General features: G+C 58.6%; 1 protein-coding gene across 1 annotated transcript in view; it reads right to left on the reverse strand.

Moving 5' to 3' along the window:
* The window catches only part of MVD (mevalonate diphosphate decarboxylase), a 7,292-nt gene extending 3,806 nt beyond the window's left edge, over nucleotides 1–3,486 (reverse strand). The window contains exons 1-4 of the mRNA XM_077754114.1: nucleotides 3,347–3,486; nucleotides 826–896; nucleotides 397–511; nucleotides 32–178 (exon numbers count right to left, since the gene is read on the reverse strand). Coding sequence (XP_077610240.1) covers nucleotides 32–178; nucleotides 397–511; nucleotides 826–896; nucleotides 3,347–3,416 — 403 coding nt within the window. The 5' untranslated portion in view covers nucleotides 3,417–3,486. The remainder of the gene's footprint in view (nucleotides 1–31; nucleotides 179–396; nucleotides 512–825; nucleotides 897–3,346) is intronic.
* Between the last annotated feature and the right edge of the window lie 18,322 nt (nucleotides 3,487–21,808).

Consider the following 21,808-nt stretch of genomic DNA (forward strand, 5'->3'; position numbering starts at 1 on the left):
TGCCGCCGCCCGGCTCCCTGCGGGCACCCACCTAGGCAGGCGTAACCAGCCGCGGAGGAGGCCAGGCCCGCGGCTGTGGGGAAGTTGTTCACCGATGCGATGTGCACCTTGTAGCTGAGGCTGAGGGGCGGCGGGTCCTCGTCGCCGGAGCTCCTCCGCTTCCGGGCCAGGCGGCGGACTGCAGGGAGAGGGGACACGGCCACTGGGCAGGCGGCCCCGACCGGCTCCTGGTCTCTCACCTGCCCGGAGTCAGGGAGAGGGAGCGGCGCAGCCGAAAGCCGGCCCCAGCCCCGTTCCCCAGGGTGTGTGCGTGCGCGCTGACCCTACAGAGAGAGGAGGGGGCAGAGGGGAAGGAAGGGCAGGGCCCAGCGTGGCGCGCACCCCGGGGCCACTCACTCTCCCTGAGGCAGGCCTGCAGGCGTGGCTGGCCTATGTCCTCCTCCCGGCCATTCAGCCAAATCCGGTCCTCGGTGAACTCCTTGCTGATGGCGGCCGTGGTGGTGGTTTTTAACTGGGAAAGGAAACACGGGGGCCGCCTCAGGCATGGGGGAGGGCGGAGCACACACATGGGGGAGGCCTTTCCTTGGGCCCGTCATGGTCTCCCACTCGGGGGCAGGGCCGGCCGGGCAGTGAGGAAGCCCCAAGCCAGCGGGCCGGCTCGGCGCCAGGCCTGGACCCCAGAGAGGAGCGCGGAGCACCCTGTGCGCAAGGAGCAGTCCTAACAGGGGCCCGTGGAGCCGTCCCTGGGCCGGGAACTTACTGCTACAATTGTTAGACAAAAGTTGGACGAGAGCGTGGTGACTACTTACTTCAACCCGTACTAACCTGGTCCTGGTGCAAGGTGATGCTCAGAGAGGAGTTGATGGGCAGGACCAGGTCCTCATCTCGCTTGCCCCCTGGAACAGACAACCCACGGCCAGTCCATTTCCCAGCTCCGCAAGCCAGCCCACTGTGCCCTCGCTCCTCCCTACCAGGGCTCCCTCCCAGCCCACTGCTCCCCCATCTGCCCAGAGCCTGCTGCCTCACTGTGCAGCCTAAGTCCTCTTCCTCCTGTGCCCTCGCCTTCAGGAAGTCCTCCCGGATTTCTCCCCCATTTCACCAGGCTCCCAGTCTCAGAGCAGAGCTGGAGGCCAGGCCATATCCTGCTTCATTGCTTGTCTTATCTTCCTTCATTCATTGAACAAATTACCTCAGCATTGCCTTCCAGGCCCTGAGCGGTAAGGCTGTCACCTCCCAAACAAGAGGAACCCTGGTCCCTGAAAACCCCTCTGATCCCTCCGCCCTTACTCCCTGGAGACGCTCAGTTCGGCCCCCACTCCTGGCACGGCAGCGGCAGGGCCTCTGTGAAGCACCCACGTCGCAGGGCACTTGTGTGGGGTCTGGGGCCGGTGGACCGTTACAGGAGGCGCTAATGACAACCCCTGGCGGGGGCTCCCGGACAGCCCGGAAAGACCCACTTCAACTCGCCCAACGGACTTGACGGAGGCGCAAGAGCCGTTCAAGAGAGGAGCGGGCAGACGTCCACAGCCCAAAACATGGACCCAAGTTTCACACCTTATGCAAAAAAGCAATTAAAAATGGAGGCTTGAATTTCAAACGAAAGACTACAAAACTTCCAGAGGATCTTCAGGTCGGAGGGCCGAGCAGGGGAGTCTCAGACTTGACACCAAGCGCACGAGCTGGGAATGGAAAACCTACCACCCTGGGCTTCCCCCGGTGCTTGAACTACAGCCCTCTGAAAGACCCCGTTAGGCGGATGGAAGGATAAGCCACAGAACAGAAGAAAATATCTGCAAACATCCGACCATGGATTAGTACACAGCCGACAACAGAGAAGTATGCAGAGGACACAGCAAATTCTCAAAACTTGACGGTAAAAAAGTACACAATCCAATTAGAATACGAACACGTAATGCGGGCAGGCGATTCACCGAAGAGATAACAAACAGGCACGGGAAACAGTGTCCGGTGTCACTGGCCAGTAAAAAATCATAAAGTAAACCCGCAGTCAGAGGTCACCTGCCAATCAGAATGGGTGAAATAAAAACCACTGAGGACACCAGAGGCCAAAAAGCTGCATCGATCGCATGCATGTCGCTGGTGGGAATGTAAAGTGGAGCAGCCACTCACGTAAAGTTCAACAGTTCGTTTCTTTTTACATTTATTCATTTTTGAGTGACAGAGAGAAAGTGTGAGCAGGGGAGGGGCAGACAGAGAGGGAGACACAGAATCTGAATCAGGCTCCAGGCTCCGAGCTGTCAGCAGAGAATCCAATGCGGGGCTCGAACCCACAAACCGTGAGATCATGACCTGAGCTGAAGTCAGACACTTAACCGACTGAGGCACCCAGGCGCCCCCAGTTCAACAGTTTCTTTAAAAACCTGAAACGCAACTACTCAGTGTTGTGTCCAGTGACATTCCTGGACGCTCTTCCCCAAAGAATGAAAACCTGCGCTCATACGACTACCTGGACGCAAACCTTTAGAGCAGCTTCATCCACGACACACTGAAACAGCTACCTCTCGGGGGTGTCTGGCTAAGCAGAGCGTGGGATGCCCACACCGGGGACCAGGACTCAGCACTAAGGGTGTAAGATGCAAGCAAGCGCCCCGGGGAATCTCCAGAATCACAGCGAGTGACGAAGGCCACTCCCAAGGCTACCTGTGCAAGAACTCCGTGAGCCGAGCAGTCTTGAAAGACAACATGACAGACCTGGAGAGCAGGCTCTAGGTGGCCGGTGTCCAGGACTGTGGGAGCCCAGCCCCATGGACGCTGTCCCTCGTCCCACCCCCGCGGGGTGAAACCTCCCCCTGTGGGCCCGGCTCCCTGTTCCTCCACCTGGGTGTGGACTCCCCCGTGGGCCCTGTCCCCCATCCTGCCCCCGGGGGGTGGACCCCCCCACTGCCACGGACCCTGTCTCCCGTTCTGCTCCCCAGGGGGTGGATGTCCTGCATGGACCCTGTCCCCAGCCTGTCCCCTGGGGATGGACGGCCCCCGCGGACCCTGTCCCCCATCCTGTCCCCTGGGGGTGGACGTCCCGCGTGGACCCTGTCCCCCATCCTGTCCCCTGGGGGTGGACGTCCCGCGTGGACCCTGTCCCCCATCCTGTCCCCTGGGGGTGGACGTCCCGCGTGGACCCTGTCCCCCATCCTGTCCCCTGGGGGTGGACGGCCCCCGCGGACCCTGTCCCCCTTTCCTCCTCCCCGGGGGGTGGACGGCCCCCGCGGACCTGTCCCCCGTCCCTTCACCCGGGCGTGGACCACCCGCGCGGACCCTGTGCCCTATGCGGGCCCCGGGAATGGACGCCCCCCGTGGACCGTGTCCCGCGCCTTGGCCGCGCACTCACAGTACTTGATGACCGCGATGTTGACCGGCGCGGTGCAGGTGACGACCACCAGCGGCTTCTCGGAAGCCATGGCCCAGAGACACTGCAAACGGAGCCGGCAGCCGGCAGCCCGCCGGGCCTGCACTTCACGGGCCGCGCGACTGGCCAGCAGGGAAGCTGTCCGCGCTCCGTCCAATCAGCGGTGGGCCCAACCACCGCTCCACTTCTCAGCCAATGAGCGGGATCGGACGACGGACTGCTGACTCTGGGCCCGCCCCCGTCGGTCGGCGGCCTCGCACCGCCTTTGCGCAGGCGCAAGGGTCTCCCCAGCTACGTAGCTCTGGGACTGCGCAGGCGCAGAGGTCTGTGCAGGCGCGTGGCGTCGGACTTTCCTCGAGCGGGCTTGGATGCCAGGTGAACCCGACAGTGCCCGCGGGTCGACGCGGTAGGGGGCCGCACCCCGAGGGATTGTACGCCCAGGCTGGGCTCAGGGTGTCCGGGAGCTCAGACTCCCTCAGCAGCTCCAGACGAAAGGCGGGGTGACCGCGTCAGGGATGCCGCCGGGGCTGAAGGGCAAGCCCCGGGGTCCCCCTCACCCTGCTCCCGGGACAGGTCCCCCCCTCGTCTCGTCCCCCGCCCTGGCGTCCCCGTAGGGTCTACACCCGCACCTCCGGTGCTGGCCGGGCCCCCTGGGCTGGGCCGCTAAGGGATGAATTGCTTTAGAGCTCGGCTCCTTCAAAACTCTCCTTTTTCTGACCTCTAGATAAGCTGGGGTCCTTTTTTCACTGTGAACGCGGATTGTCAGATCTCTGCACATGCACTTTTTTTATTGTAAAATATTCATAACGTAAAACTTACCACTTTAACCATTCTCAGTTGTGCGATTCTGTGGAATCTGTGCATTAAATGTATTCCCACTTTTCAGCCATCGCCACCATACAGCAGCAGAACGTCGTTATCCTAAATTGAAGGCCTCCACTGTTACACTAACTCCCAGCTTCCCTCTTCCCTTTGTAAACGTTTATTTAAAATTTTTTCTTAAATCTTTTATTAATTTTTGAAAAAGAGTGTGAGCCAAGGAGGGGCAGAGAGAGAGGGAGACACAGAATCTGAAGCAGCTCCAGGCTCTGAGCTGTCAGCACAGAGCCCGACGCGGGGCTCGAACCCACGAACCGTGAGATCGTGACCTGAGCTGAAGTCAGATGCTTCACCGACTGAGTCCCCCGGGCGCCCCAGTAAATGTTCATTTTCCCTTTAAAACGGCCCAGTCTTAAGTCGAGTTTGAGTATGCGCAGTGAACTCTCCCACCCCCGGCCGGCCACCCGGTCCTCTTCCCAGAAGTGTTAGTGTGACCCTGTGCCACGTGTCCAGGAACCATTTCTGCTTGACAACACGCAGAGACCTCTTTCCACTCGGGGGCCTCGTGGAGATCATCCCACTTCAGTACAGAGTGCTTCCTGTCCTGCTGTCCACGTGTGCCTTCATCTTTCCTCCCGTCCCCTGCTGGTGCACAATTAGCTTGTTACCAATTTTTTTAATAGTATAAACTGCTTTTGTGTGTTAGTGTTTGCGTAGGAGGAGTTTCAGGAATTGTAACCACCCGGCCAAGTAGAGTGTGTCACGTGATAGTGCTAGCCTTTGGCAAGTTCCTGGCAGGAAGTTGAATCCGCCCTCAAAGGCTGTGGCCCCCAAAGTGTGCGAGCGTGTGCACCCTCTCCAGCACGTGCAGCCCGTCAGACTGTAGGTGGAAAATTGAATCTCGCTGTTGTTTTTTTAGTTTTCTTGCTATCGTGTTTCCGTTTCATGCAAAACAGCTGAAATTTGGTTTGAAAGACGGGCTGTAGACCGTTCCTAGCAACAGTCACAGTTATTCTCAGCAGACAGGTCACCAGTGAGCCTCGGTGAGTTCTGTTCTGCTGTGGTAGTGGCGGGAAGGACAGCAGTGACATTTATTAAGTCTGCAGTGCACCCCCTCCCCCAAATTCCTCTGTGGAACCCAGTCCCCAGTGTGATGGAGTCAGGAGGTCAGGAGGGTGGAGCCTCATGGTGGGATTGGAGCCTTGCCCCTTCTGCCCCGCGGGGACACAGCAAAAGGCGGCTGTCTGTGCCCTGGCCTCGGAGCCCCGGCCTCTGGGACTGAGAAGCGGCGGGTGTTTGTAGGCCCCTGAGCCTGTGGTTTCCTCCCGGCAGCCTGGACGAGCTCACATTGTGTCATGTACACGTGATTTCAAAGTCAGCTACCAGACTGCTTCTCCACTCACCCGCCTCCGGGTTTGGCTCACCAAAGGCAGCTCCTTTCCAGTCTTCTGTCTTTCCCTCTGTATTTCTTTTTTTTAATATATAATTTTATTGATTTATTTTAGAGAGTATGAGTCAGGGAAGAGGGCCAGAAGGCAAGAGAGAGAATCCCAAGCAGGCCCCATGCTCAGCAAGGAGCCCCGCGCGGGGCTCAGTCTCACAGCCCAAGGATCATGACCTGAGCCGAAATCAAGAGCCGGATGATGCTCAGGACGCCTGGGGAGCTCAGCTGGCTGAGCGTCCGACTGCAGCTCAGGTCATGATCTCAAGGTTCGTGAGTTTTGGCCCCAAGTCGGGCTCTGTGCTGACACCTCAGAGCCTGGAGCCTGCTTCGGATTCTGTGTCTCTCTCCCTGCGCCTCCCCCATGTCTGAAAAATAAACAAACATTAAAAAAAATTTTTTTTAAGTCAGATGTTCAACTAACAGAGCCACCTAGGCTCCCCTGTTTTCTTCTGTGTCTCTAACAACGTGCTTATATTCTTTCTTTCTTGATTTCTTTCTTTTTGTTAAGTTTATTTATTTATTTTGAGAGAGAGAGCAGGGGAGGGGCAAAGAGAGAGAATCCCAACCAGTCTCCAGGGACAGCCCCAGAGCCTAATGAGGGGCTCGATCCCACGAGCCATGAGATCATGACCCGAACCAAGATCTAGTGGGATGTTCAACTGACGGAGCCACCCAGGCTCCCCTCTTTCTTTTTTTAATTTATTTTTTTATTTTTTCAGTTTTAGGTAGACTCTATTGATTACCACTGAGTAGGAATAAGGGATTCTCTTCCCGCCGCATTCCTTCCTCGCCCGCGCTCCCTGCGTGGTCAGATGGGTCTTCCTGTGGTTTTGTTACTACGATTATGTGAACCGAATTCATTCTGGGCGCAGATGTCTGACCACATGCTTGTGGGCAGGGGCCCCCTTATCTAATGAGAGCCTTGAATGAACAACCCCCTAGACGAGAGCTGGACCCACATCCCACGGCAGCACCTCCCGCCCAGGCCCCACCCACATGTATAAAATCAACTCATCATAGGGCCAAGTGAATGCAGTAAGTACTTTTCTCCGTTCTCAGTTTTTTGTCACATACGTTGTGGGGTTAATGCCTGCCGGGTCCCAGGAAGGAGGATAGACCCACGGTCATGTGGGTCATGTTATTCTGATCGGATTTTGTTTCAAAGACGTGTGCGGAAAACAGGGCGCGAAGCTTGACGTTTCCGGGCGAGGCAGCAGGGGTGAAGACCTCCCGCAGGCCCAGCGCGTCCTCCACGATTCTCCTCAGATTTCCTTCTCTGTTTTAAAGCCTATTTTAAAAGCCTGTGCAGAAATACACGTAACATAAAGTTCACCGTCTTCACCACTTGCCGGTCCGCGCAGGGGTGCCAGGTTCGTCACACTGTAAGCAGGCGTCACCGCCACCTCCCATTCACAGACTCGTCCGTCCTCCCCAGGGGGAGCCCTGTCCCCATGAGACCCACTCCCCGCAGCGGCTGAGCCCCCGGCACCCCGTCTGCTCTCCGTCTCCACGGACCCAGCTCTTCAAGGACCTCGTCCGCGCGGGGTCCTAAGTGCCCCGTGGTGACCGCTCCTCTCTCCGCAGGGCGTCCTCGGGGCTCGTCTCAGCAGGTGTTACCCCTTCCCTCCTGTCTTCAGCTTGAATAACCTCCATCGTGTGGACAGACCACACGGTTTCGTGGATTCATGGCCCCCCGAGGGGCGCTTGGCTTGCTTCCCCCTCCGGGCTGTTGGGGGTGAGGCGGCAGGCACACGGGGCACACACTTCACATCCTGTTGGTTCTTTGGGGGCGTCGACCCCCCGCGGAGTTGCTGGGTCGTGTGGCGGTTCTGTTGCTGAGGTTTTGAGGATCCGCCGAGCTGTTTTCCACGGCGGCTGCTCCTTTCACACCCCACCGACCGTGCCCGGGGCCCTCGTTTCTCCACACCCTCGCCGGCACTTCTTCGTCTTTGTGTTTTATTTATTTATTTATTTATTGTTTATTTACATTAAAAGGGAGTGTGTTTGTGTTTTTTTAAATTAAATCCAAGTTAATGGGGCGCCTGGGTGGCTCAGTCGGTTGAGCTTCCGACTGCGGCTCAGGTCATGATCTCACCGCTCATGGGTTCGAGCCCCGCGTCGGGCTCTGTGCTGACAGCTCGGAGCCTGGAGCTGCTTCAGATTCTGTGTCTCCCTCTCTCTCTGCCCCTCCCCTGCTCACGCTCTGTCTCTCTTTCTTAGATATAAATATTTTTTAAAAATTCAAGTTAGTTAACATAGAGTGGGACAGTAGTGTCAGGAGTAGAATTTAGTGATTCATCTCTTACATAAACACCCACTGCTCATCCCAACAAGTGCCCTCCTTCATGCCCATCCCCCACTTACCCCATCCCCCCGCCCACAACCCCTCCAGCACCCCTCAGTTCTCTGTATTTAAGGATCTCCTGTGGTTTGTCTCCCGTTCTGTTTTTATCTTATTTTTGCTTCCTTTCCCTTATGTTCCTCTGTTTTGTTTCTTAAATTCCACAGATGAGTGAAATCATATGATATTCGTCTTTCTCTGACTTATTTCGCTTCGCATAATACCCTCCAGTTCCATCTACGTAGTTGCACATGGCAAGATTTTATTCTCTTTGATTGCCGAGTAATACTCCCTTGTACACACACCACATCTTCATGCTTTCATCCATCGATGTACATTCGGGCTCTTCCCACACTAGGGCTATTGTCGATAGGGCTGCTCTACACATTGGGGTGCATGTGCCCCTTCGACACAGCACACCTGTATCCCTTGGATAAACACCCAGTAGTGCAATTGCTGGGTCGTAGGGTAGTTCTATGTTTAATTTTTTGGGGAGCCTCCACACTGTTTCCAGAGCGGCTGCATCATTTTGCATTCCCACCAACCATGCAAGTGGGTTCCCGTGTCTCCACATCCTCATCAACATCTGCTGATGCCTGAGTTGCTAATGTGAGCCATTCTGACTGGTGTGAGGTGGAATCTCATTGTGGTTTTGATGTGTATTTCCCTGATGATGAGTGATGTTGAGCATTTTCTCATGTGTCCGTCAGCCATCTGGATGTCTTCTTTGGAGAAGTGTCTATTAATGTCTTGCCCATTTCTTCACTGGGTTATTTGTCTTTTGGGTGTTGAATTTGGTAAGTTCTTTATAGATTTTGGATACTAACCCTTTATCTGATACGTCGTTTGCAAATATCTTCTCCCATTCCATCGGTTGCCTTTTAGTTGTGCTGATTGTTTCCTTCACCGTGCAGAAGCTTTTTATTTTGAGGAGGTCCCAATAGTTCATTTTTGCTTTGGTTTCCCTTGCCTCTGGCGACGTGTTGAGTAAGTTGCTGCAGCCAAGGTCAAAGAGGTTTTTTGCCTGCTTTCTCCTCGAGGATTTTGATGGCTTCCTGTCTTATGTTTAGGTCTTTCATCCATTTTGAGTTTATTTTTGTGCATGGTGTAAGAAAGTGGCCCGGGTTCATTTTTCTGCATGTCACTGTCCAGTTTTCCCAGCACCACTTGCTGAAGAGACTGTCTTTATGCCATTGGATATTCTTCCCTGGTTTGTCAAAGATGAGTTGGCCATATGTTTGTGGGTCCATTTCTGGGTTCTCTATCCTGTTCCATTGATCTGAGTGTCTGTTTTCATGCCAGTACCATACTATCTTGATGATCACAGCTTTGTGACACAGCCTGAAGTCCGGGATTGTGATGCCTCCTGCTTTGGTTTTCTTTTCAACATTACTTTGGCTCTTCAGGGTCTTTTCTGGTTCCATGCAAATTGTAGCGTTGTCTGTTCCAGATCTGTGAAGATGCTGGTGTTGTTTTGACCGGGATCGCCCACCCTAGTGGGTGTGAAGTTGCCTCTCGCTGTGGTCTCGGTTTGCATTGGTCTGGCACCATATATGAGATGGAGGCGTAGGGGCCACGGGTCACCTCCAGGCTGCAGGCTCTGGTGCCTGACCTTCCTCGAGCCCTTGGCGGCTCGGAGTTTCAGGAGAGCGTGAGGGCCTCGCCGCCCATTTGGTGACCACTGGTCAGGGGTCTGCCCTGTGGCACGGTGCTGTGCAAAGTGCAAATGCCGGAGTGCGATGAGCGGAAGCAGAGGCGCCTGGCCTCACTGCCATCACGCCGCTGCCCTTCCCTCCTGCCCGGGGACCAGAGAAGGACCAGAGCTCAGTGCTATCACATCGCCCACACAGGGAGCCTCGGAGCCTCCGGCTGCCCGGCCCGTCCACCTGGCCACTTGGCCCCAGCCTGCGTGTCAGGGACTAAGTCCTTCTGCGAATTGTTTCATTTATGCTCATGACAGACCACTGTCACCTGCCAAGGCAGCTCACTGGGGCACTCGGGGTCCCTCAGTTACCCCGGGGACCGGCCCGGCCTCACCAGGCCTTCCCATTCAGAGAAAATGGGTCTGAGGCCCAATGGCCCGGAGCCAGGGCTGGCAAGTGATTCCCGGGGTGGAGACGTCTGGGGCCTGCCTGCCGAGGGGAGGGGGGCTGGACCACACCCTGCAGTCGCCACTGGGGGGACACCATCCCTCCCCCTCCTGATATCTCTTTCTTCTCCCAGGGTCACGGCTTCTTTGTAGAGTTTTTCTGTTTACTTTTTAAAAATATTTTTAATGTTTATTTATCTTTGAGAGAGAGAGAAAGAGACAGAGCACAGTGGGGTTGGGCAGAGAGAGAATCAGAGACAGAGAATCCAAAGCAGGCTCCAGAGCCCGACGCGGGGCTCGAACCCACAAACCATGAGATCATGACCTGAGCCGAAGTCAGATGCTTAACCAACTGAGCCACCCAGGCGCCCTGAGTTTTTCTGTATTTTAAGAGATGTTTGATGCACATAAAAGAACACAGGTCATGTGGTCATTTGAAGCATCAAAATATGACCCCGCAGCCACCACCACCTGTGGCCCTGCCCCTGTGGCGCTGACCCCGTGGCCCTGACCCCGTGGCCCTGTCCCCGTGGCGCTGACCCCGTGGCCCTGCCCCTGTGGCCCTGCCCCTGTGGCACTGTCGCCGGTGGCCCTGCCCCTGTGGCACTGTCCCTGTGGCACTGTCCCTGTGGCCCTGCCCCTGTGGCGCTGACCCTGTGGCCTTGCCCCTGTGGCCCTGTCCCTGTGGCGCTGACCCTGTGGCCCTGCCCCTGTGGCCCTGTCCCTGTGGCCCTGCCCCTGTGACCCTGTCCCTGTGGCCCTGCCCCTGTGGCCCTGTCCCTTTGGCGCTGACCCTGTGGCCCTGTCCCTGTGGCCCTGCACCTGTGGCCCTGTCCCGTGGCCCTGCCCCTGTGGCGCTGACCCTGTGGCGCTGCCCCTGTGGCCCTGCCCCTGTGGCCCTGTCCCTGTGGCCCTGCCCCTGTGGCGCTGACCCTGTGGCGCTGTCCCTGTGGCCCTGCCCCTGTGGCCNGGTGCCCCTCCCCCTGTGGCCCTGCCCCTGTGGCCCTGTCCCTGTGGCCCTGTCCCTGTGGCCCTGCCTCTGTGGCACTGTCCCTGTGGCGCTGACCCTGTGGCCCTGTCCCTGTGGCCCTGCCCCTGTGGCACTGTCCCTGTGGCCCTGCCCCTGTGGCACTGTCCCTGTGACCCTGTCCCTGTGGCCCTGCCCCTGTGTCACTGTCCCTGTGGCCCTGCCCCTGTGGCCCTGCCCCTGTGGCGCTGTCCCTGTGGCCCTGCCCCTGTGGCGCTGACCCTGTGGCCCTGTCCCTGTGGCCCTGTCCCTGTGACACTGTCGCCGGTGCCCCTGCCCCTGTGGCGCTGACCCTGTGGCCCTGTCCCTGTGGCCCTGTCCCTGTGGCCCTGCCCCTGTGGCCCTGTCCCTGTGGCCCTGTCGCCGGTGGCACTGCGTGTCTTCTGAGCCTTGCTCTTCTCACACAGACTTCCGTCTCTAAGGACCACACTCTGTCCTTTGCAGGACGGACTCGATGTCACAGATCCAGTGCCAGCTTGGCTGGAGCCGAGTGTCGGGAGCCGCTGAGCACGTGCTGCCATCCCGGGGAAGGTGAGAGGGTCGCGGGGTTGGGGGCACAGATGCGATGAGACACGTCTGAAGGGCGGGAGTGCCCCAGGCCGGCAGAGAAAGGGGCGCAGGCCACACTCGGTGTGAGGACTGGTGCAAGGCCCCCTGGCCGCCACACCTTCCCACCTTCCCACATTGCACTTTCAGTCTGTCCCCGCTCAGGAAGTAGCTGCATGACCTCGTCATCACGAAACGGAGGCTCCAGAGCCTTTAGATCCTCCTGTAAGCTGTCAGGGGAGGCAGGGGGCCCCGTCCTCAGGAGATGGACAGCCTGCCTGTGGAGATGACACGCTCCTGATGCGCGAACAGCAACGTGGCGTAAGCACCAGGCTCCCACAGGCCGGAGAGGCGTCTGGCCTTCAGTCGGGAGATGACGTGGTCGTAACTGTATCTTGAGTGAAGATACTCGGTGACGTGGGTGGACTGCAGCCGGGAGACCCCTACCAGGTCGTCCTGGTGGTCTGGGATCGCTGCTGTCTCTTGAGCCTGGACTGTGACAGTGTCACATCCGTCATCTGTAGAGTATGGCTGTCCTACCATCTGTCGTCTGCAGACGGTGACAGTCTGTGTCACCGTGGACTGTGGTAGAGTGGGTCGTCCGTGCTCTGTAGGCTCTGATGGCCTGTGTCATCTTAGACTGTGATAGCGTGTATCATCTGTCCGTAGACCATGTGGTCTGTGACACCCGTCATCTCTTGTGACACAGACCATGCTGGCCTGTGATGGAAGGTTCTGGATCAGTATTGGAAGGCCATTGAAGGGAGTCTGAGGCCGTGGGAAGTGTGTAGGAAGGAAAGAGGACATGTGTTGAGGCCCAGAGGTGGAGACTGAGGGGACAAGCCGCGTAAACGATGGTGGCAGATTCCACTCCTGAGCGTTCCAAAAAGTGCCAGTAACCGATCTGACAGAAGGCGGCCCCGAGGTCGCCTGGGATGGGGCTGAGGGCGGCCTGGGGAAGCCGGGCAGCTGGGGACGTCTGCTCCGTCGAGTGGGTGAGGGTCTCACAGGTGCGTGCATCCCGCTGTCCCAGCTCGTCACCCCAGACGCTTAACGGTGGCGCAATTGGCTGTGTGCCAGTGCCGCCTCCGTCCGGCAGCCCGGGGCCACCACGACCTCACCTCTGAAGTGCCAGGAGGGTGGCTGTGAACTCAGGGCTCTGGTCCCTGTCCGTTTTAGACCTACAGGCCTGAGTGGGTTCTCCCCGATGTCAGGGGACAGACAGACGTTGTCTTTGCCAAACTGCTTATCTAAAAATATTTGCCCTTCAATTTCTGAACCAAAATGAACTCTTTGAACGAGGCCTAGACACAAACCGGTCAGATGCCAGCGAAGGCAGCACAGGGTGGCGGAGCAAAGGTGACTTGGGGGGGGCATGTCACCATGGAAATGGCGGGTGCCGGGCTCCCCCCGCACGTCTGGAGCCACGTGATTATCTGTGTACTTGTTACCTCTCCTGGGACACAGGACCAGCAGTGTCATTGGGAGGCTCCCGCAAGTGGAGGTGTGGGCCCCGCATTCAAGAAGTAGGCAGAGTTCCCAGAGGAGCCCAGCGGGGCGTCGCCCTATGCGCCCCCCCCGCCCTGCCCAGTGCTCCGTCCCACCGGGTCCTCCCTGTTGGGCCTGCCCGAGGCGCCCAGGCTGGCGTGGAGCAGGTACTCGCCGCCCCTTCCGCATCGGCAGACACAGCACAGACTTGGTTTACAGGCTTTGGTTTTTTTAAGTTTATTTATTTATTGGGGGGGGGCAGAGAGAGAGGGAGAGAGAGGAAGAATCCCAAGCAGGCTCTGCACAGAGCCTGACCCGGGGCTCAAACTCCCAAACTGTGAGATCATGACCCGAGCCAAAACTGAGAGTCAGATGCTTAAACGACTGAGCCACCCAGGTGCCCCTATTTACAGCCTTTTAATCCATTTTTTATATATTTATGCTTAGAGTCTGTCTTGGGGGCACATGAGGTGCAGGGTGAGGCACGTCTGCGGGGACGGGGGTGCGGGGCTGAGGACCAGGAGCAGGCAGACGTGGGTTCCCAAGCCCGGTCCAGGGAAGGCCCGCGGCCTGGGGGAGACCCAGGCACTGCCCTGACCAGGCCCCCACCCAGCCCACAGAGCCAAGCTGCTGTCTCCAGCAAGAAACGGGCGTGAGGGTCTGGGGGAGGCTGCCTGGTGCAGACCCCGGCCCCGCCGTGTCACAGCCGGGAGCCCCCAGGCGTGCCTGCGCCCCTGCCCTGAATGGGGCTAGGACGGCACCAGCCTCAGAGCCCAAAGGTCAGACTCCTGGGAAGGCTGCTCGCAGCACACGGGCACCTAAGGGCCACGTCCGTGCTCCACTGTAGACGTGAGATTACACGGTTTGGAAAGGGGGGCTGAGTTGTCCTCTGAAAATTTGCGTGTTGGCATCTTGACTCCCACGACCTCAAGATGTGACTGTTTTGGAGACAAGGGTTTTGAAGGGTGATTAAGTTAAAATGAGGTCAGTAGGATGGACCCTGACCCCAGTGACTGAGGGAGAGAAGGAAACCAGGCACCGGCGCGCTGAGGGAGGCCACGTGAGGCCACGGAGACGACGCCTGTCTGCAGGCCACACGGGGGCCCAGCAGGGACGTTCCCCCGCGGCCTGTCGCCCCAGGACTGGGAGACAGTAAGTGTCTGAGCTCTAAGCCCTCACCGGCGGGGCTCTGTTACGGGTGCCCGCAGATCCTTCCGGACCTATGACACGTTGTCGTCCACTCAGCAGGGACGCGTGTGTCCTTTACTGTAGACGCTGGCAGGGGCCTCCATGACCGCTCTCGCCGCCTCACGCACACCCCTGTGCGCACCTGCTGGCACCTGGCTGCTGTCTTTGCCGGAGAGGTTTATGGTTCCAGCAGAACCGTGTAAGGCCTCTCCATAAACCAGAAGGAGCAGAGCCCTGAGTCCCAGGGTGTGGGGCCGTGGCAGGGGCCGTGCTGGGCGGGTCCCCTGCTGCCCGTGTGGTCCCCAAGCCCACCTGTTAGTGGCGACATCACCACTGGCTCAGGAGAAACCCTTTCCGCATCTGCCTTTGGACTCGTCAGTTCCCGGCCGCACAGTCCCCGGTCACTCCTGTGACCCCCGCCCCGTGGCTCTTCCTGTGTTTTCCGCCCTGTTTCTCAAGCCTGCGCAGCTCCGTGAGATTCGGAGCGTCCTGCTGTCCCCACGCTGCTTCGCCGCCTCGTCTTCCCCTCGGCAGGGGTGAGGAGAGCCGAGCGTCCTACACTCTGGTCCCAGAGCCCCCACGCGGCACCCCTTCCTGCACATCCTCCTGGCCCTCTGACCCTCTCACCCAGGCTACACCCCAGCTCAGAAAATAGCCTCTCCGTCCTGATCTACCGCCCTGTGTCTGATTTCCAAGAGAAAGGAAAGCCCAGCAGTTCTTACTGAGCAGCAATACGGTTTCGCAGCTGAGATCACAGACTCCGAAGCCAGAGCCCCTGGATTTAAATCGCAGCCTTCCACTGACATGCTGTGTGACTTTAGACACATGCATAACCTCTCTGGGCTTCCGGTTCCTCCCCTGTGGGAGAGGAATGAGCTCCCTGCTCCCCCGTGGAGGATAAGATGCTGGGAAGGGCTGTGTCTGTCCACGGTGAGTGTTAGTTATTATTAGTCCCCAGACCACTCGGGCGAGAGCCACCGCCTCTCAGAAGAAAGCGTTCGTGCGATTCAATCAGTGAGTGAGACCCAGCTTCCTCCTTGGCTCCAGTTTCCGCAGATGAGCTCAGAGACCCCACCGCCTACCCTGCATTCACAGGCCAGGAGGCCTCGCCATCCGAGGCCAGCGGCTGGTGGCGCTGCTTCGCACTCGCCCGGAGACTTCCTGCCGGAGCTGCGCACCACGGAGACTGTCCCCCTCATCAGGGCACACGCCCGGCCCACCCGCTCGCTAACGCCGCACCCACCGACTCGAACCACTGTGGCAGGTGTGTGTTGAGGACAGCGGGCGCTTTTCCAGTGGGGAGAAAAGGCCATGATTGTGAGATTAGCCCCAGAAGTGGACTGAAGGGAAGAATCAGTAAAGGCTGGTTTATTGCACTGCTGGTGGGACTCAAACTGTTGCAGCCGCTCTGGAAACAGTGTGGAGGTTCCTCAAAAACTTAAACATAGAACTACCCTGTGACCGAGCAATTGCACTACCGGGTGTTTATCCAAGGGGTACAGGTGCGCTGCGTCGAAGGGGCACACGCACCCCAGTGGTTACAGCAGCGCTGCTGACAACAGCCCAAGTGCGGGAAGAGCCCGAATGTCCATTGACGGATGAATGGATAAGGAAGATGTGGTGTGTACACAGTGGGGTATTACTCGGCAGTCAGAAAGAATGAAGTCTTGCCATCTGCAACTATGTGGATGGAACTAGAGGGTATTTGGTTTTGGTTTTGTTTTTTAAAATTTTTTTGTTTATTTCTTTTTGAGACACCGAGTGTGAGTGGGGGAGGGGTAGAGAGAGAGAAGACACAGAATCTGAAGCAGCTCCAGGCTTCAGGCTCCAAGCCGTCAGCACAGAGCCCGACGCGGGGCTCGAACTCACAGACCATAAGATCATGACCTGAGCCAAAGTCGGACGCTTAACTGACTGAGCCCCCCAGGTGCCCCTAGAGGGTATTATGTTAAGTGAAACTAGAGAAAGACAAACATCATATGACTTCACCTATGGAATTTAAGATACAAAACAGATAAACACAAGGGAAGGGAAGAAAAAATAATATAAAAACAGGGAGGGGAACGAAACATAAGAGACTCTTAAATACAGAAAAACCCTGAGGGTTGCCGGAGGGGGTGAGGGTGAGGGGATGGGCTACATGGGGGATGGGCATGAGGAGGGCCCTTCTTGGGAGGAGCACTGTAGCGGGTGAGTCACTGGATTCCACTCCTGCAATCACTGTTGCACTATATGCTAACTTGGATATAAATTAAAAAGTAACTTAAAAAATAAACAAAGCCTGGTTTAGGACGTGCTGCGCCCTACTCCCTGTCTCTTCCTTCAGTCCTCTGAAGCCTCTCGAGCGTCTGTCGTGATCAGTTACAGGCCAGCCCTGCGGGGCACAGAGCGGCTCCCACAGGGTGGGGCTTGTGGGAGAAGGTGGCCTCCCATGTGATGCCAAGGTCGTGGTCTTGAACTTGAGGCTGCGGGGAGCTGCTGGAGTAAGGTGTGGCTGGGGAGTGGGGGTGGGCAGGGGAGCCCTCACGGGGCGGGCTGAGCCGCAGGGCCCTGAGGACGGAGAGGGGGAGCCTGGCGTGAGGCGGTAAACGCGGGGCCGGGGGTGCGGGGGCTCCCTCGGAGCGGATCCCGGCCCTCTGCACGTGTGTGATGGAGTCGCGTGGCCTCAGGGCTTTGTCACCGGAGTCTGTGGGCAAAGACAGGAGACACAGGTGGTCACGGTTACCCCAGAAGGCCCCTTCGCGTCACCTGTGCTCCCTGCGCCCGGCCCGGGGCCTATGCGCCAGCAGCGGGCCTCACCTGCCCAGGAAGGAGCGTGTTCTGCAGCTTTGTGTCCGAGCGCTTCCGCTCCAGACTGGCAGGGCGCCGGCACGCTGTTCGTACGTGGGGCGCCCCTGTGTGTGCCCGTGTTAGGGATTACAGTTGCTGGGGTGTTAAAGATTTGCTATCTCCATTCATTTGAAGTCATCGATAATAAGCCCATCGCGTGCTAACACACTTGGGTGAAAAATCACTACTTTCTGAAACGCAGTTGTAAGAGGGTGGCATTGCTCTGTTCTTGCAGATCTGGGTGTCTGGCTTCCTAGGCGCCCCTGTTGCTGCCACGGTGTGGTTTGGGGCATGTGCGTCCCACGGAAGCTGCTGGAAACGCACTCTGACAGCGCCCGTGGCTCGTTTCTGGTGGCACCAGACAGACCTCAGCCTGTGGCACTTCCTCCAGCATAGCTGTGACTGGCATGTGGCAGCTGCCAGTGACGTTTCATTGTATAATTAAAAAACAAAAAACCATGTCCTTGTCAGAAAAGGCTTCAAGCTCGGATAGCTGCCCAAAGATAAAAAGCTTCCAGAATCGTCACAGTCTCTTAAAAGTGTAAATATTATCGTGGGCAAGAAGGACTGTTCACTCTTGGAGTGACAGGCTCACCGGGTCCTGTTTTGACAGGACGCCTGCAGGAGCCCCCACGGGTGTCCCGTGAGCGTGCCCTCCCCGGAGGGGACCTTCGTGCTCCCGCGGGGGCGGAGGGGCTCTGTGGACGCCTGTGATTCCTTCACTGAGAACGTTGCAGCCACCAGGACGTGGGCACGTAGTAAGACCCAGGCCGGGCCCGGGCTGCGCAGGGTGTCCGCGAGTGCGCGGAGCTGACGGCAGGCGCTGGCAGGGGGCGCCTTCCCCGCGTGGGCCTCGCGGCGGGACGTGTGCAGGGCACTTGTGTGTGCAGTTGGCGCAGGGGTGCGTCCCGCCAGAGCAGGAGCCACCGTGGTGGCCGGAGCCACAGGGACGGGGCCGCCGCTGGTCAGACGCCCGCAGAGGGACGGGCAGCAGGCGGGGGCCTCGGACGGGCCTCGATCCCGGCCTCTCTCTGGCCAGCTAGACCCCGGCGTCCCCGAGGTGGCTCTGCAGATCTCAGCACCGCCCTCCTTACAGATTCTCGTTTCTTTTCTTTTAATTTTTAAAAATATTTATTTACTTCTTTTTGAGACAGAGAGGGAAAGAGAGTCCCAAGCAGTGTCCGAGCTGTCAGCGCAGAGCCCAGCATGGGGCTCAAACCCACGAACTCTGACATCATGACCTGAGCCGGAGTCAAGAGTCAGACGCTCAACTGAGCCTCCAGCCCCCCCCCCCCCCACCCCNCCGGAGCCTCTGCCCCCCGCCCGCCCTCGGCACCACTGTGTACCTGAGTGCTGCCCAGCATCTCCTGGGCCCTGAGGACGCTTCCAGCGGCTCAGTGGGCTGGGCGGGCAGCCGGGAGGGGAGACCGGAGCCAGGGCTCGGTGGTCAGGAAGTGCACACAGATTGTGAGGGGGGTACAGGTGGAGAGTTCGTCTAAAGTTAGCTCTTCTGTTTTGAGGCATCCAAAGTGTCTTTTTTTTTTTTTTTAAATGTGTATTTGGCACTCCCCTGAATTCTGAAATAGAGTTTAGCACGATTCCTTTTTTACAGCAGTGGAAGCCAAGGTTTTCTAGTGCGACTGACTCAGCTGGACTCAGAACACCTCCCGCGGGATCAGCCAGGGCCCCCGGTGGCCGGCGAGTCCCCCCCACTCGGGGGCAGGGAGGTCCGGCCAGCAGCTTGCGTCCTCCCAGCCTCCTCGGAGCCTCTCTGAGTCTTGGCCGAGCCGTGTCCCTGGAATGTCAGGCTGTCTGCGAGTGATGGAGGCCTGGAAACTTTTGTTCCATTGAACGTTGCCAAGGAGGTATACTTAGCCACCGAGTGGAGGCCTGGAGTGGGTTCTCTGAATAAAGATAGTAACACGCGGGCTATTTTCAAACTTCCAGAGAACCCTCCCCCCAGAACATTCTGGGCCAAAATGATATTTATGGAGCCCTCTGGGCTTTTGGAAGGGAAGGTGTAACCTCAGTGTGTCTGCAGCTTTCAGGAGAGAGCTTTCTTCTGTCGGGGAGGGAGTGGGGGGCAGCGACCGCGTGCCCCTCTCGCACTTGTTTCCAGGTCCCGAGCTCGCAGAGGCCGGACGCTGGCACCTGAGTCAGAAAACAGTGGTTTTCCGTGCCGAGCACCTGGTGCTGACCCTGTCTGTGGGCCTCACGCTGCCATTCAGGGGCACCCGTCGTGTCGGAAAATGGGGTCCCCGACCTGGGAAGGCGCATTACATGGTTTTCCTCGTGCCCAGCATCCGAGCTCATCTCCTGGGCTTCTGCCTTCGACACACATAACGAGGCTGCAGCCCCTGGCCCCCGGCCCAACCGAAAGGCCGTCTTTAGGGTGAAGAGTTGGAATGTGGTCAGTACAGTTCGGGTGGAAAAAAGACGGCCTGTAGGTGCGTGGACCCAAACAGCGCCCTCAGAAAAGAGCCAAGACCCCCCTCCGATCCCCATCCTGTAGGTGCGGGGAGAGGGCTCCAGAGAGCCGGCTTCTAAACGGGCGTCCCGGGGGAGTTCTGACGGCCAGGCACGGTGACATGGAAAAGGCGAGGGGGGGGCGCGGGGAGCCCTGAGCGGCCAGCCTGCCAGGCGGGTGGCCTCCCTGGGGTCCCGCCGCGGCCGACCTGCGCCTGGTGGGCCGTGTCCCCCATTCATTCTCCGTCAGCTCCCTGGCAGGTGCCCGGCCTTTCTTCACCCTCTCTGCCAACCCGGCCTCCCCTACCCTGCCCTCTGCCAGTGCAGATATAAATATAAGAGCATTTTCCACGGGCCGGCACAGAAGGGCAAGCATTCGACTTTATTTTAGGGCCGTGAAATTCCCTCCCTTCATACCCAACAGGTGCCTCGCCTCATTTAGCTACCAGGGCCCAGAAATAGAACGCAATTTACAATATAGCTTCCTTCGGGCATCAGGATGCTATTTAAAAAAAAAAAAAGCCATCCTGTGAGATGGCCGGACACGGGCCGGAACGCCGGCTTGACCCGCTCCACAGAGGAGCCCAGCGCTTCCGGAGACCGTGGGGAGGGAGGACCACCCTGTGAGGCGGGGGCCCTGGCTGGCATGGTGGACCGGAGATGGGAACGGGCATAGGAGGTGTTTTTCAGTACCCCCTCAGTTAAACTGACTGCCCCCCCATCCTTTGTGGCCCAGGCGGACAGAGGAGACTACTCTTCTGTCCACCCTTCAGCCCAAGCACAGGGACCCACCAGGCACCTCTTGGCAGACGGTGTTCACGTCAGCTGTTGGGGGTGAGTGGCGTCTCCCTGGGTGCGTGTGTTGAAATCCTGACCCTATTCAGAATCAGGGTTTCTGCAGGTGATCAAGTTAAGATGAGGCCATTAGGGTGGATCGTAACCCCGTAGGGCTGGTGTCCACACTAAAAGGGGAAATTTGGACACACGTGCGGGAAGAAGCCATGTGAGGTGAAGACAGAGATGGGTGATGTGTCCACCAGCCAAGGGACATCAAAGATGCTCGCAAACCAGGAGGAGCTGGGACAGGGGGCGGGCAGGCCCAGGACAGTCTCCCTCACGGCCCCAGAGGCGACCAGCCCTGCGGCACCTCAGGCCCTGACTTCTGGCCCCCAGCCTGTGGGAAAGGACATCTCTGTGGTTTAAGCCGCATGGTGTGTGGGACTTAGCTAAGCTCCGGTTCCCACTGTCCGTGCCTCGAGGGATGCGGGTCCCTGCGGACGGGGGGCAGGGTGCAGGCCTGGGCCTGTGAGTGTGGCTCCCCCAGAGAGCATCCTCACCGCACCTGCCAGTCCCCTCTGCTGCCAGCCAGAGCCGCGGCCCTCCTGGTGGCCAGCTTCATCAAGGTCACCGTTGGTCCAGAGAAGCCCCAGATCATGGTCAGGTCTCCTCTGGGATGTCCGTGAGGCCACTCCGATGGCCATCACCAAACCAGCCCCCCGGGGCCCTTTCCTTTTGAGGAGCCGTGGGCAGAATCTACAGGTGCCGCGTGGCCCAGCGGTGGCCTGGTGAGTGCGCCTCCGCGGATCTGCGCGGCTCGGGGCCGACACGGGGCCTCTGCCACTTGCCCTGTGGCTCCCACTCAGGGCCAGGAACAAGGAGCCTAACTTTGTCCCTCAGCCTGGGCCAGAAGTGGGCAGCTGTCCCCTCCGGGCATCAAGAACTCAGTCAGTCCCCGTTAGACACAGGCCGCCCTCCAGGGGCCGGCCGGAGACGCTAAGACACGCTGGCAAGGGCGAGGGCCCGCGCGGCAGGCGACTGCCCGGCGGTCCACACTCGGGGCTGCTGGGGAGGGTCTCCCGTGGGCGTCTGAGGCAGTGCCCACTCCCTCTGCTGCGGACGCCTGGCCTTGGGAGAGGGGGCAAGGAAAGGGCGGGTGTGGACACAGCCCCCGGCGACGTGGTGGTCTCAGTAGAGCCGTGTGCAGACCCAGGACCAGGTTCTCTGTTGAGCGCCCTGCGACGCGGACACGCACGGCCCCCAGCTGGCCCCTTCCCGGGACCTCACTTTCCCCAGCTCTGCTCTCCCAGCCTCATCCCTGGCGAGTCCAGGCCCCGCAGCCACTCTCCCTTCCTGTAGAATTCAGTCTCCGTTTCCGGTCTTCTCCTTCCCAGAGAAGGTGCCCCTGCTCACCTGCTTGGAGTGCCCGT

The sequence above is a fragment of the Crocuta crocuta genome, unplaced genomic scaffold (genome assembly GCF_008692635.1).
Source record: "Crocuta crocuta isolate KB4526 unplaced genomic scaffold, BGI_CrCroc_1.0 scaffold61, whole genome shotgun sequence".
Taxonomy (NCBI): domain Eukaryota; kingdom Metazoa; phylum Chordata; class Mammalia; order Carnivora; family Hyaenidae; genus Crocuta; species Crocuta crocuta.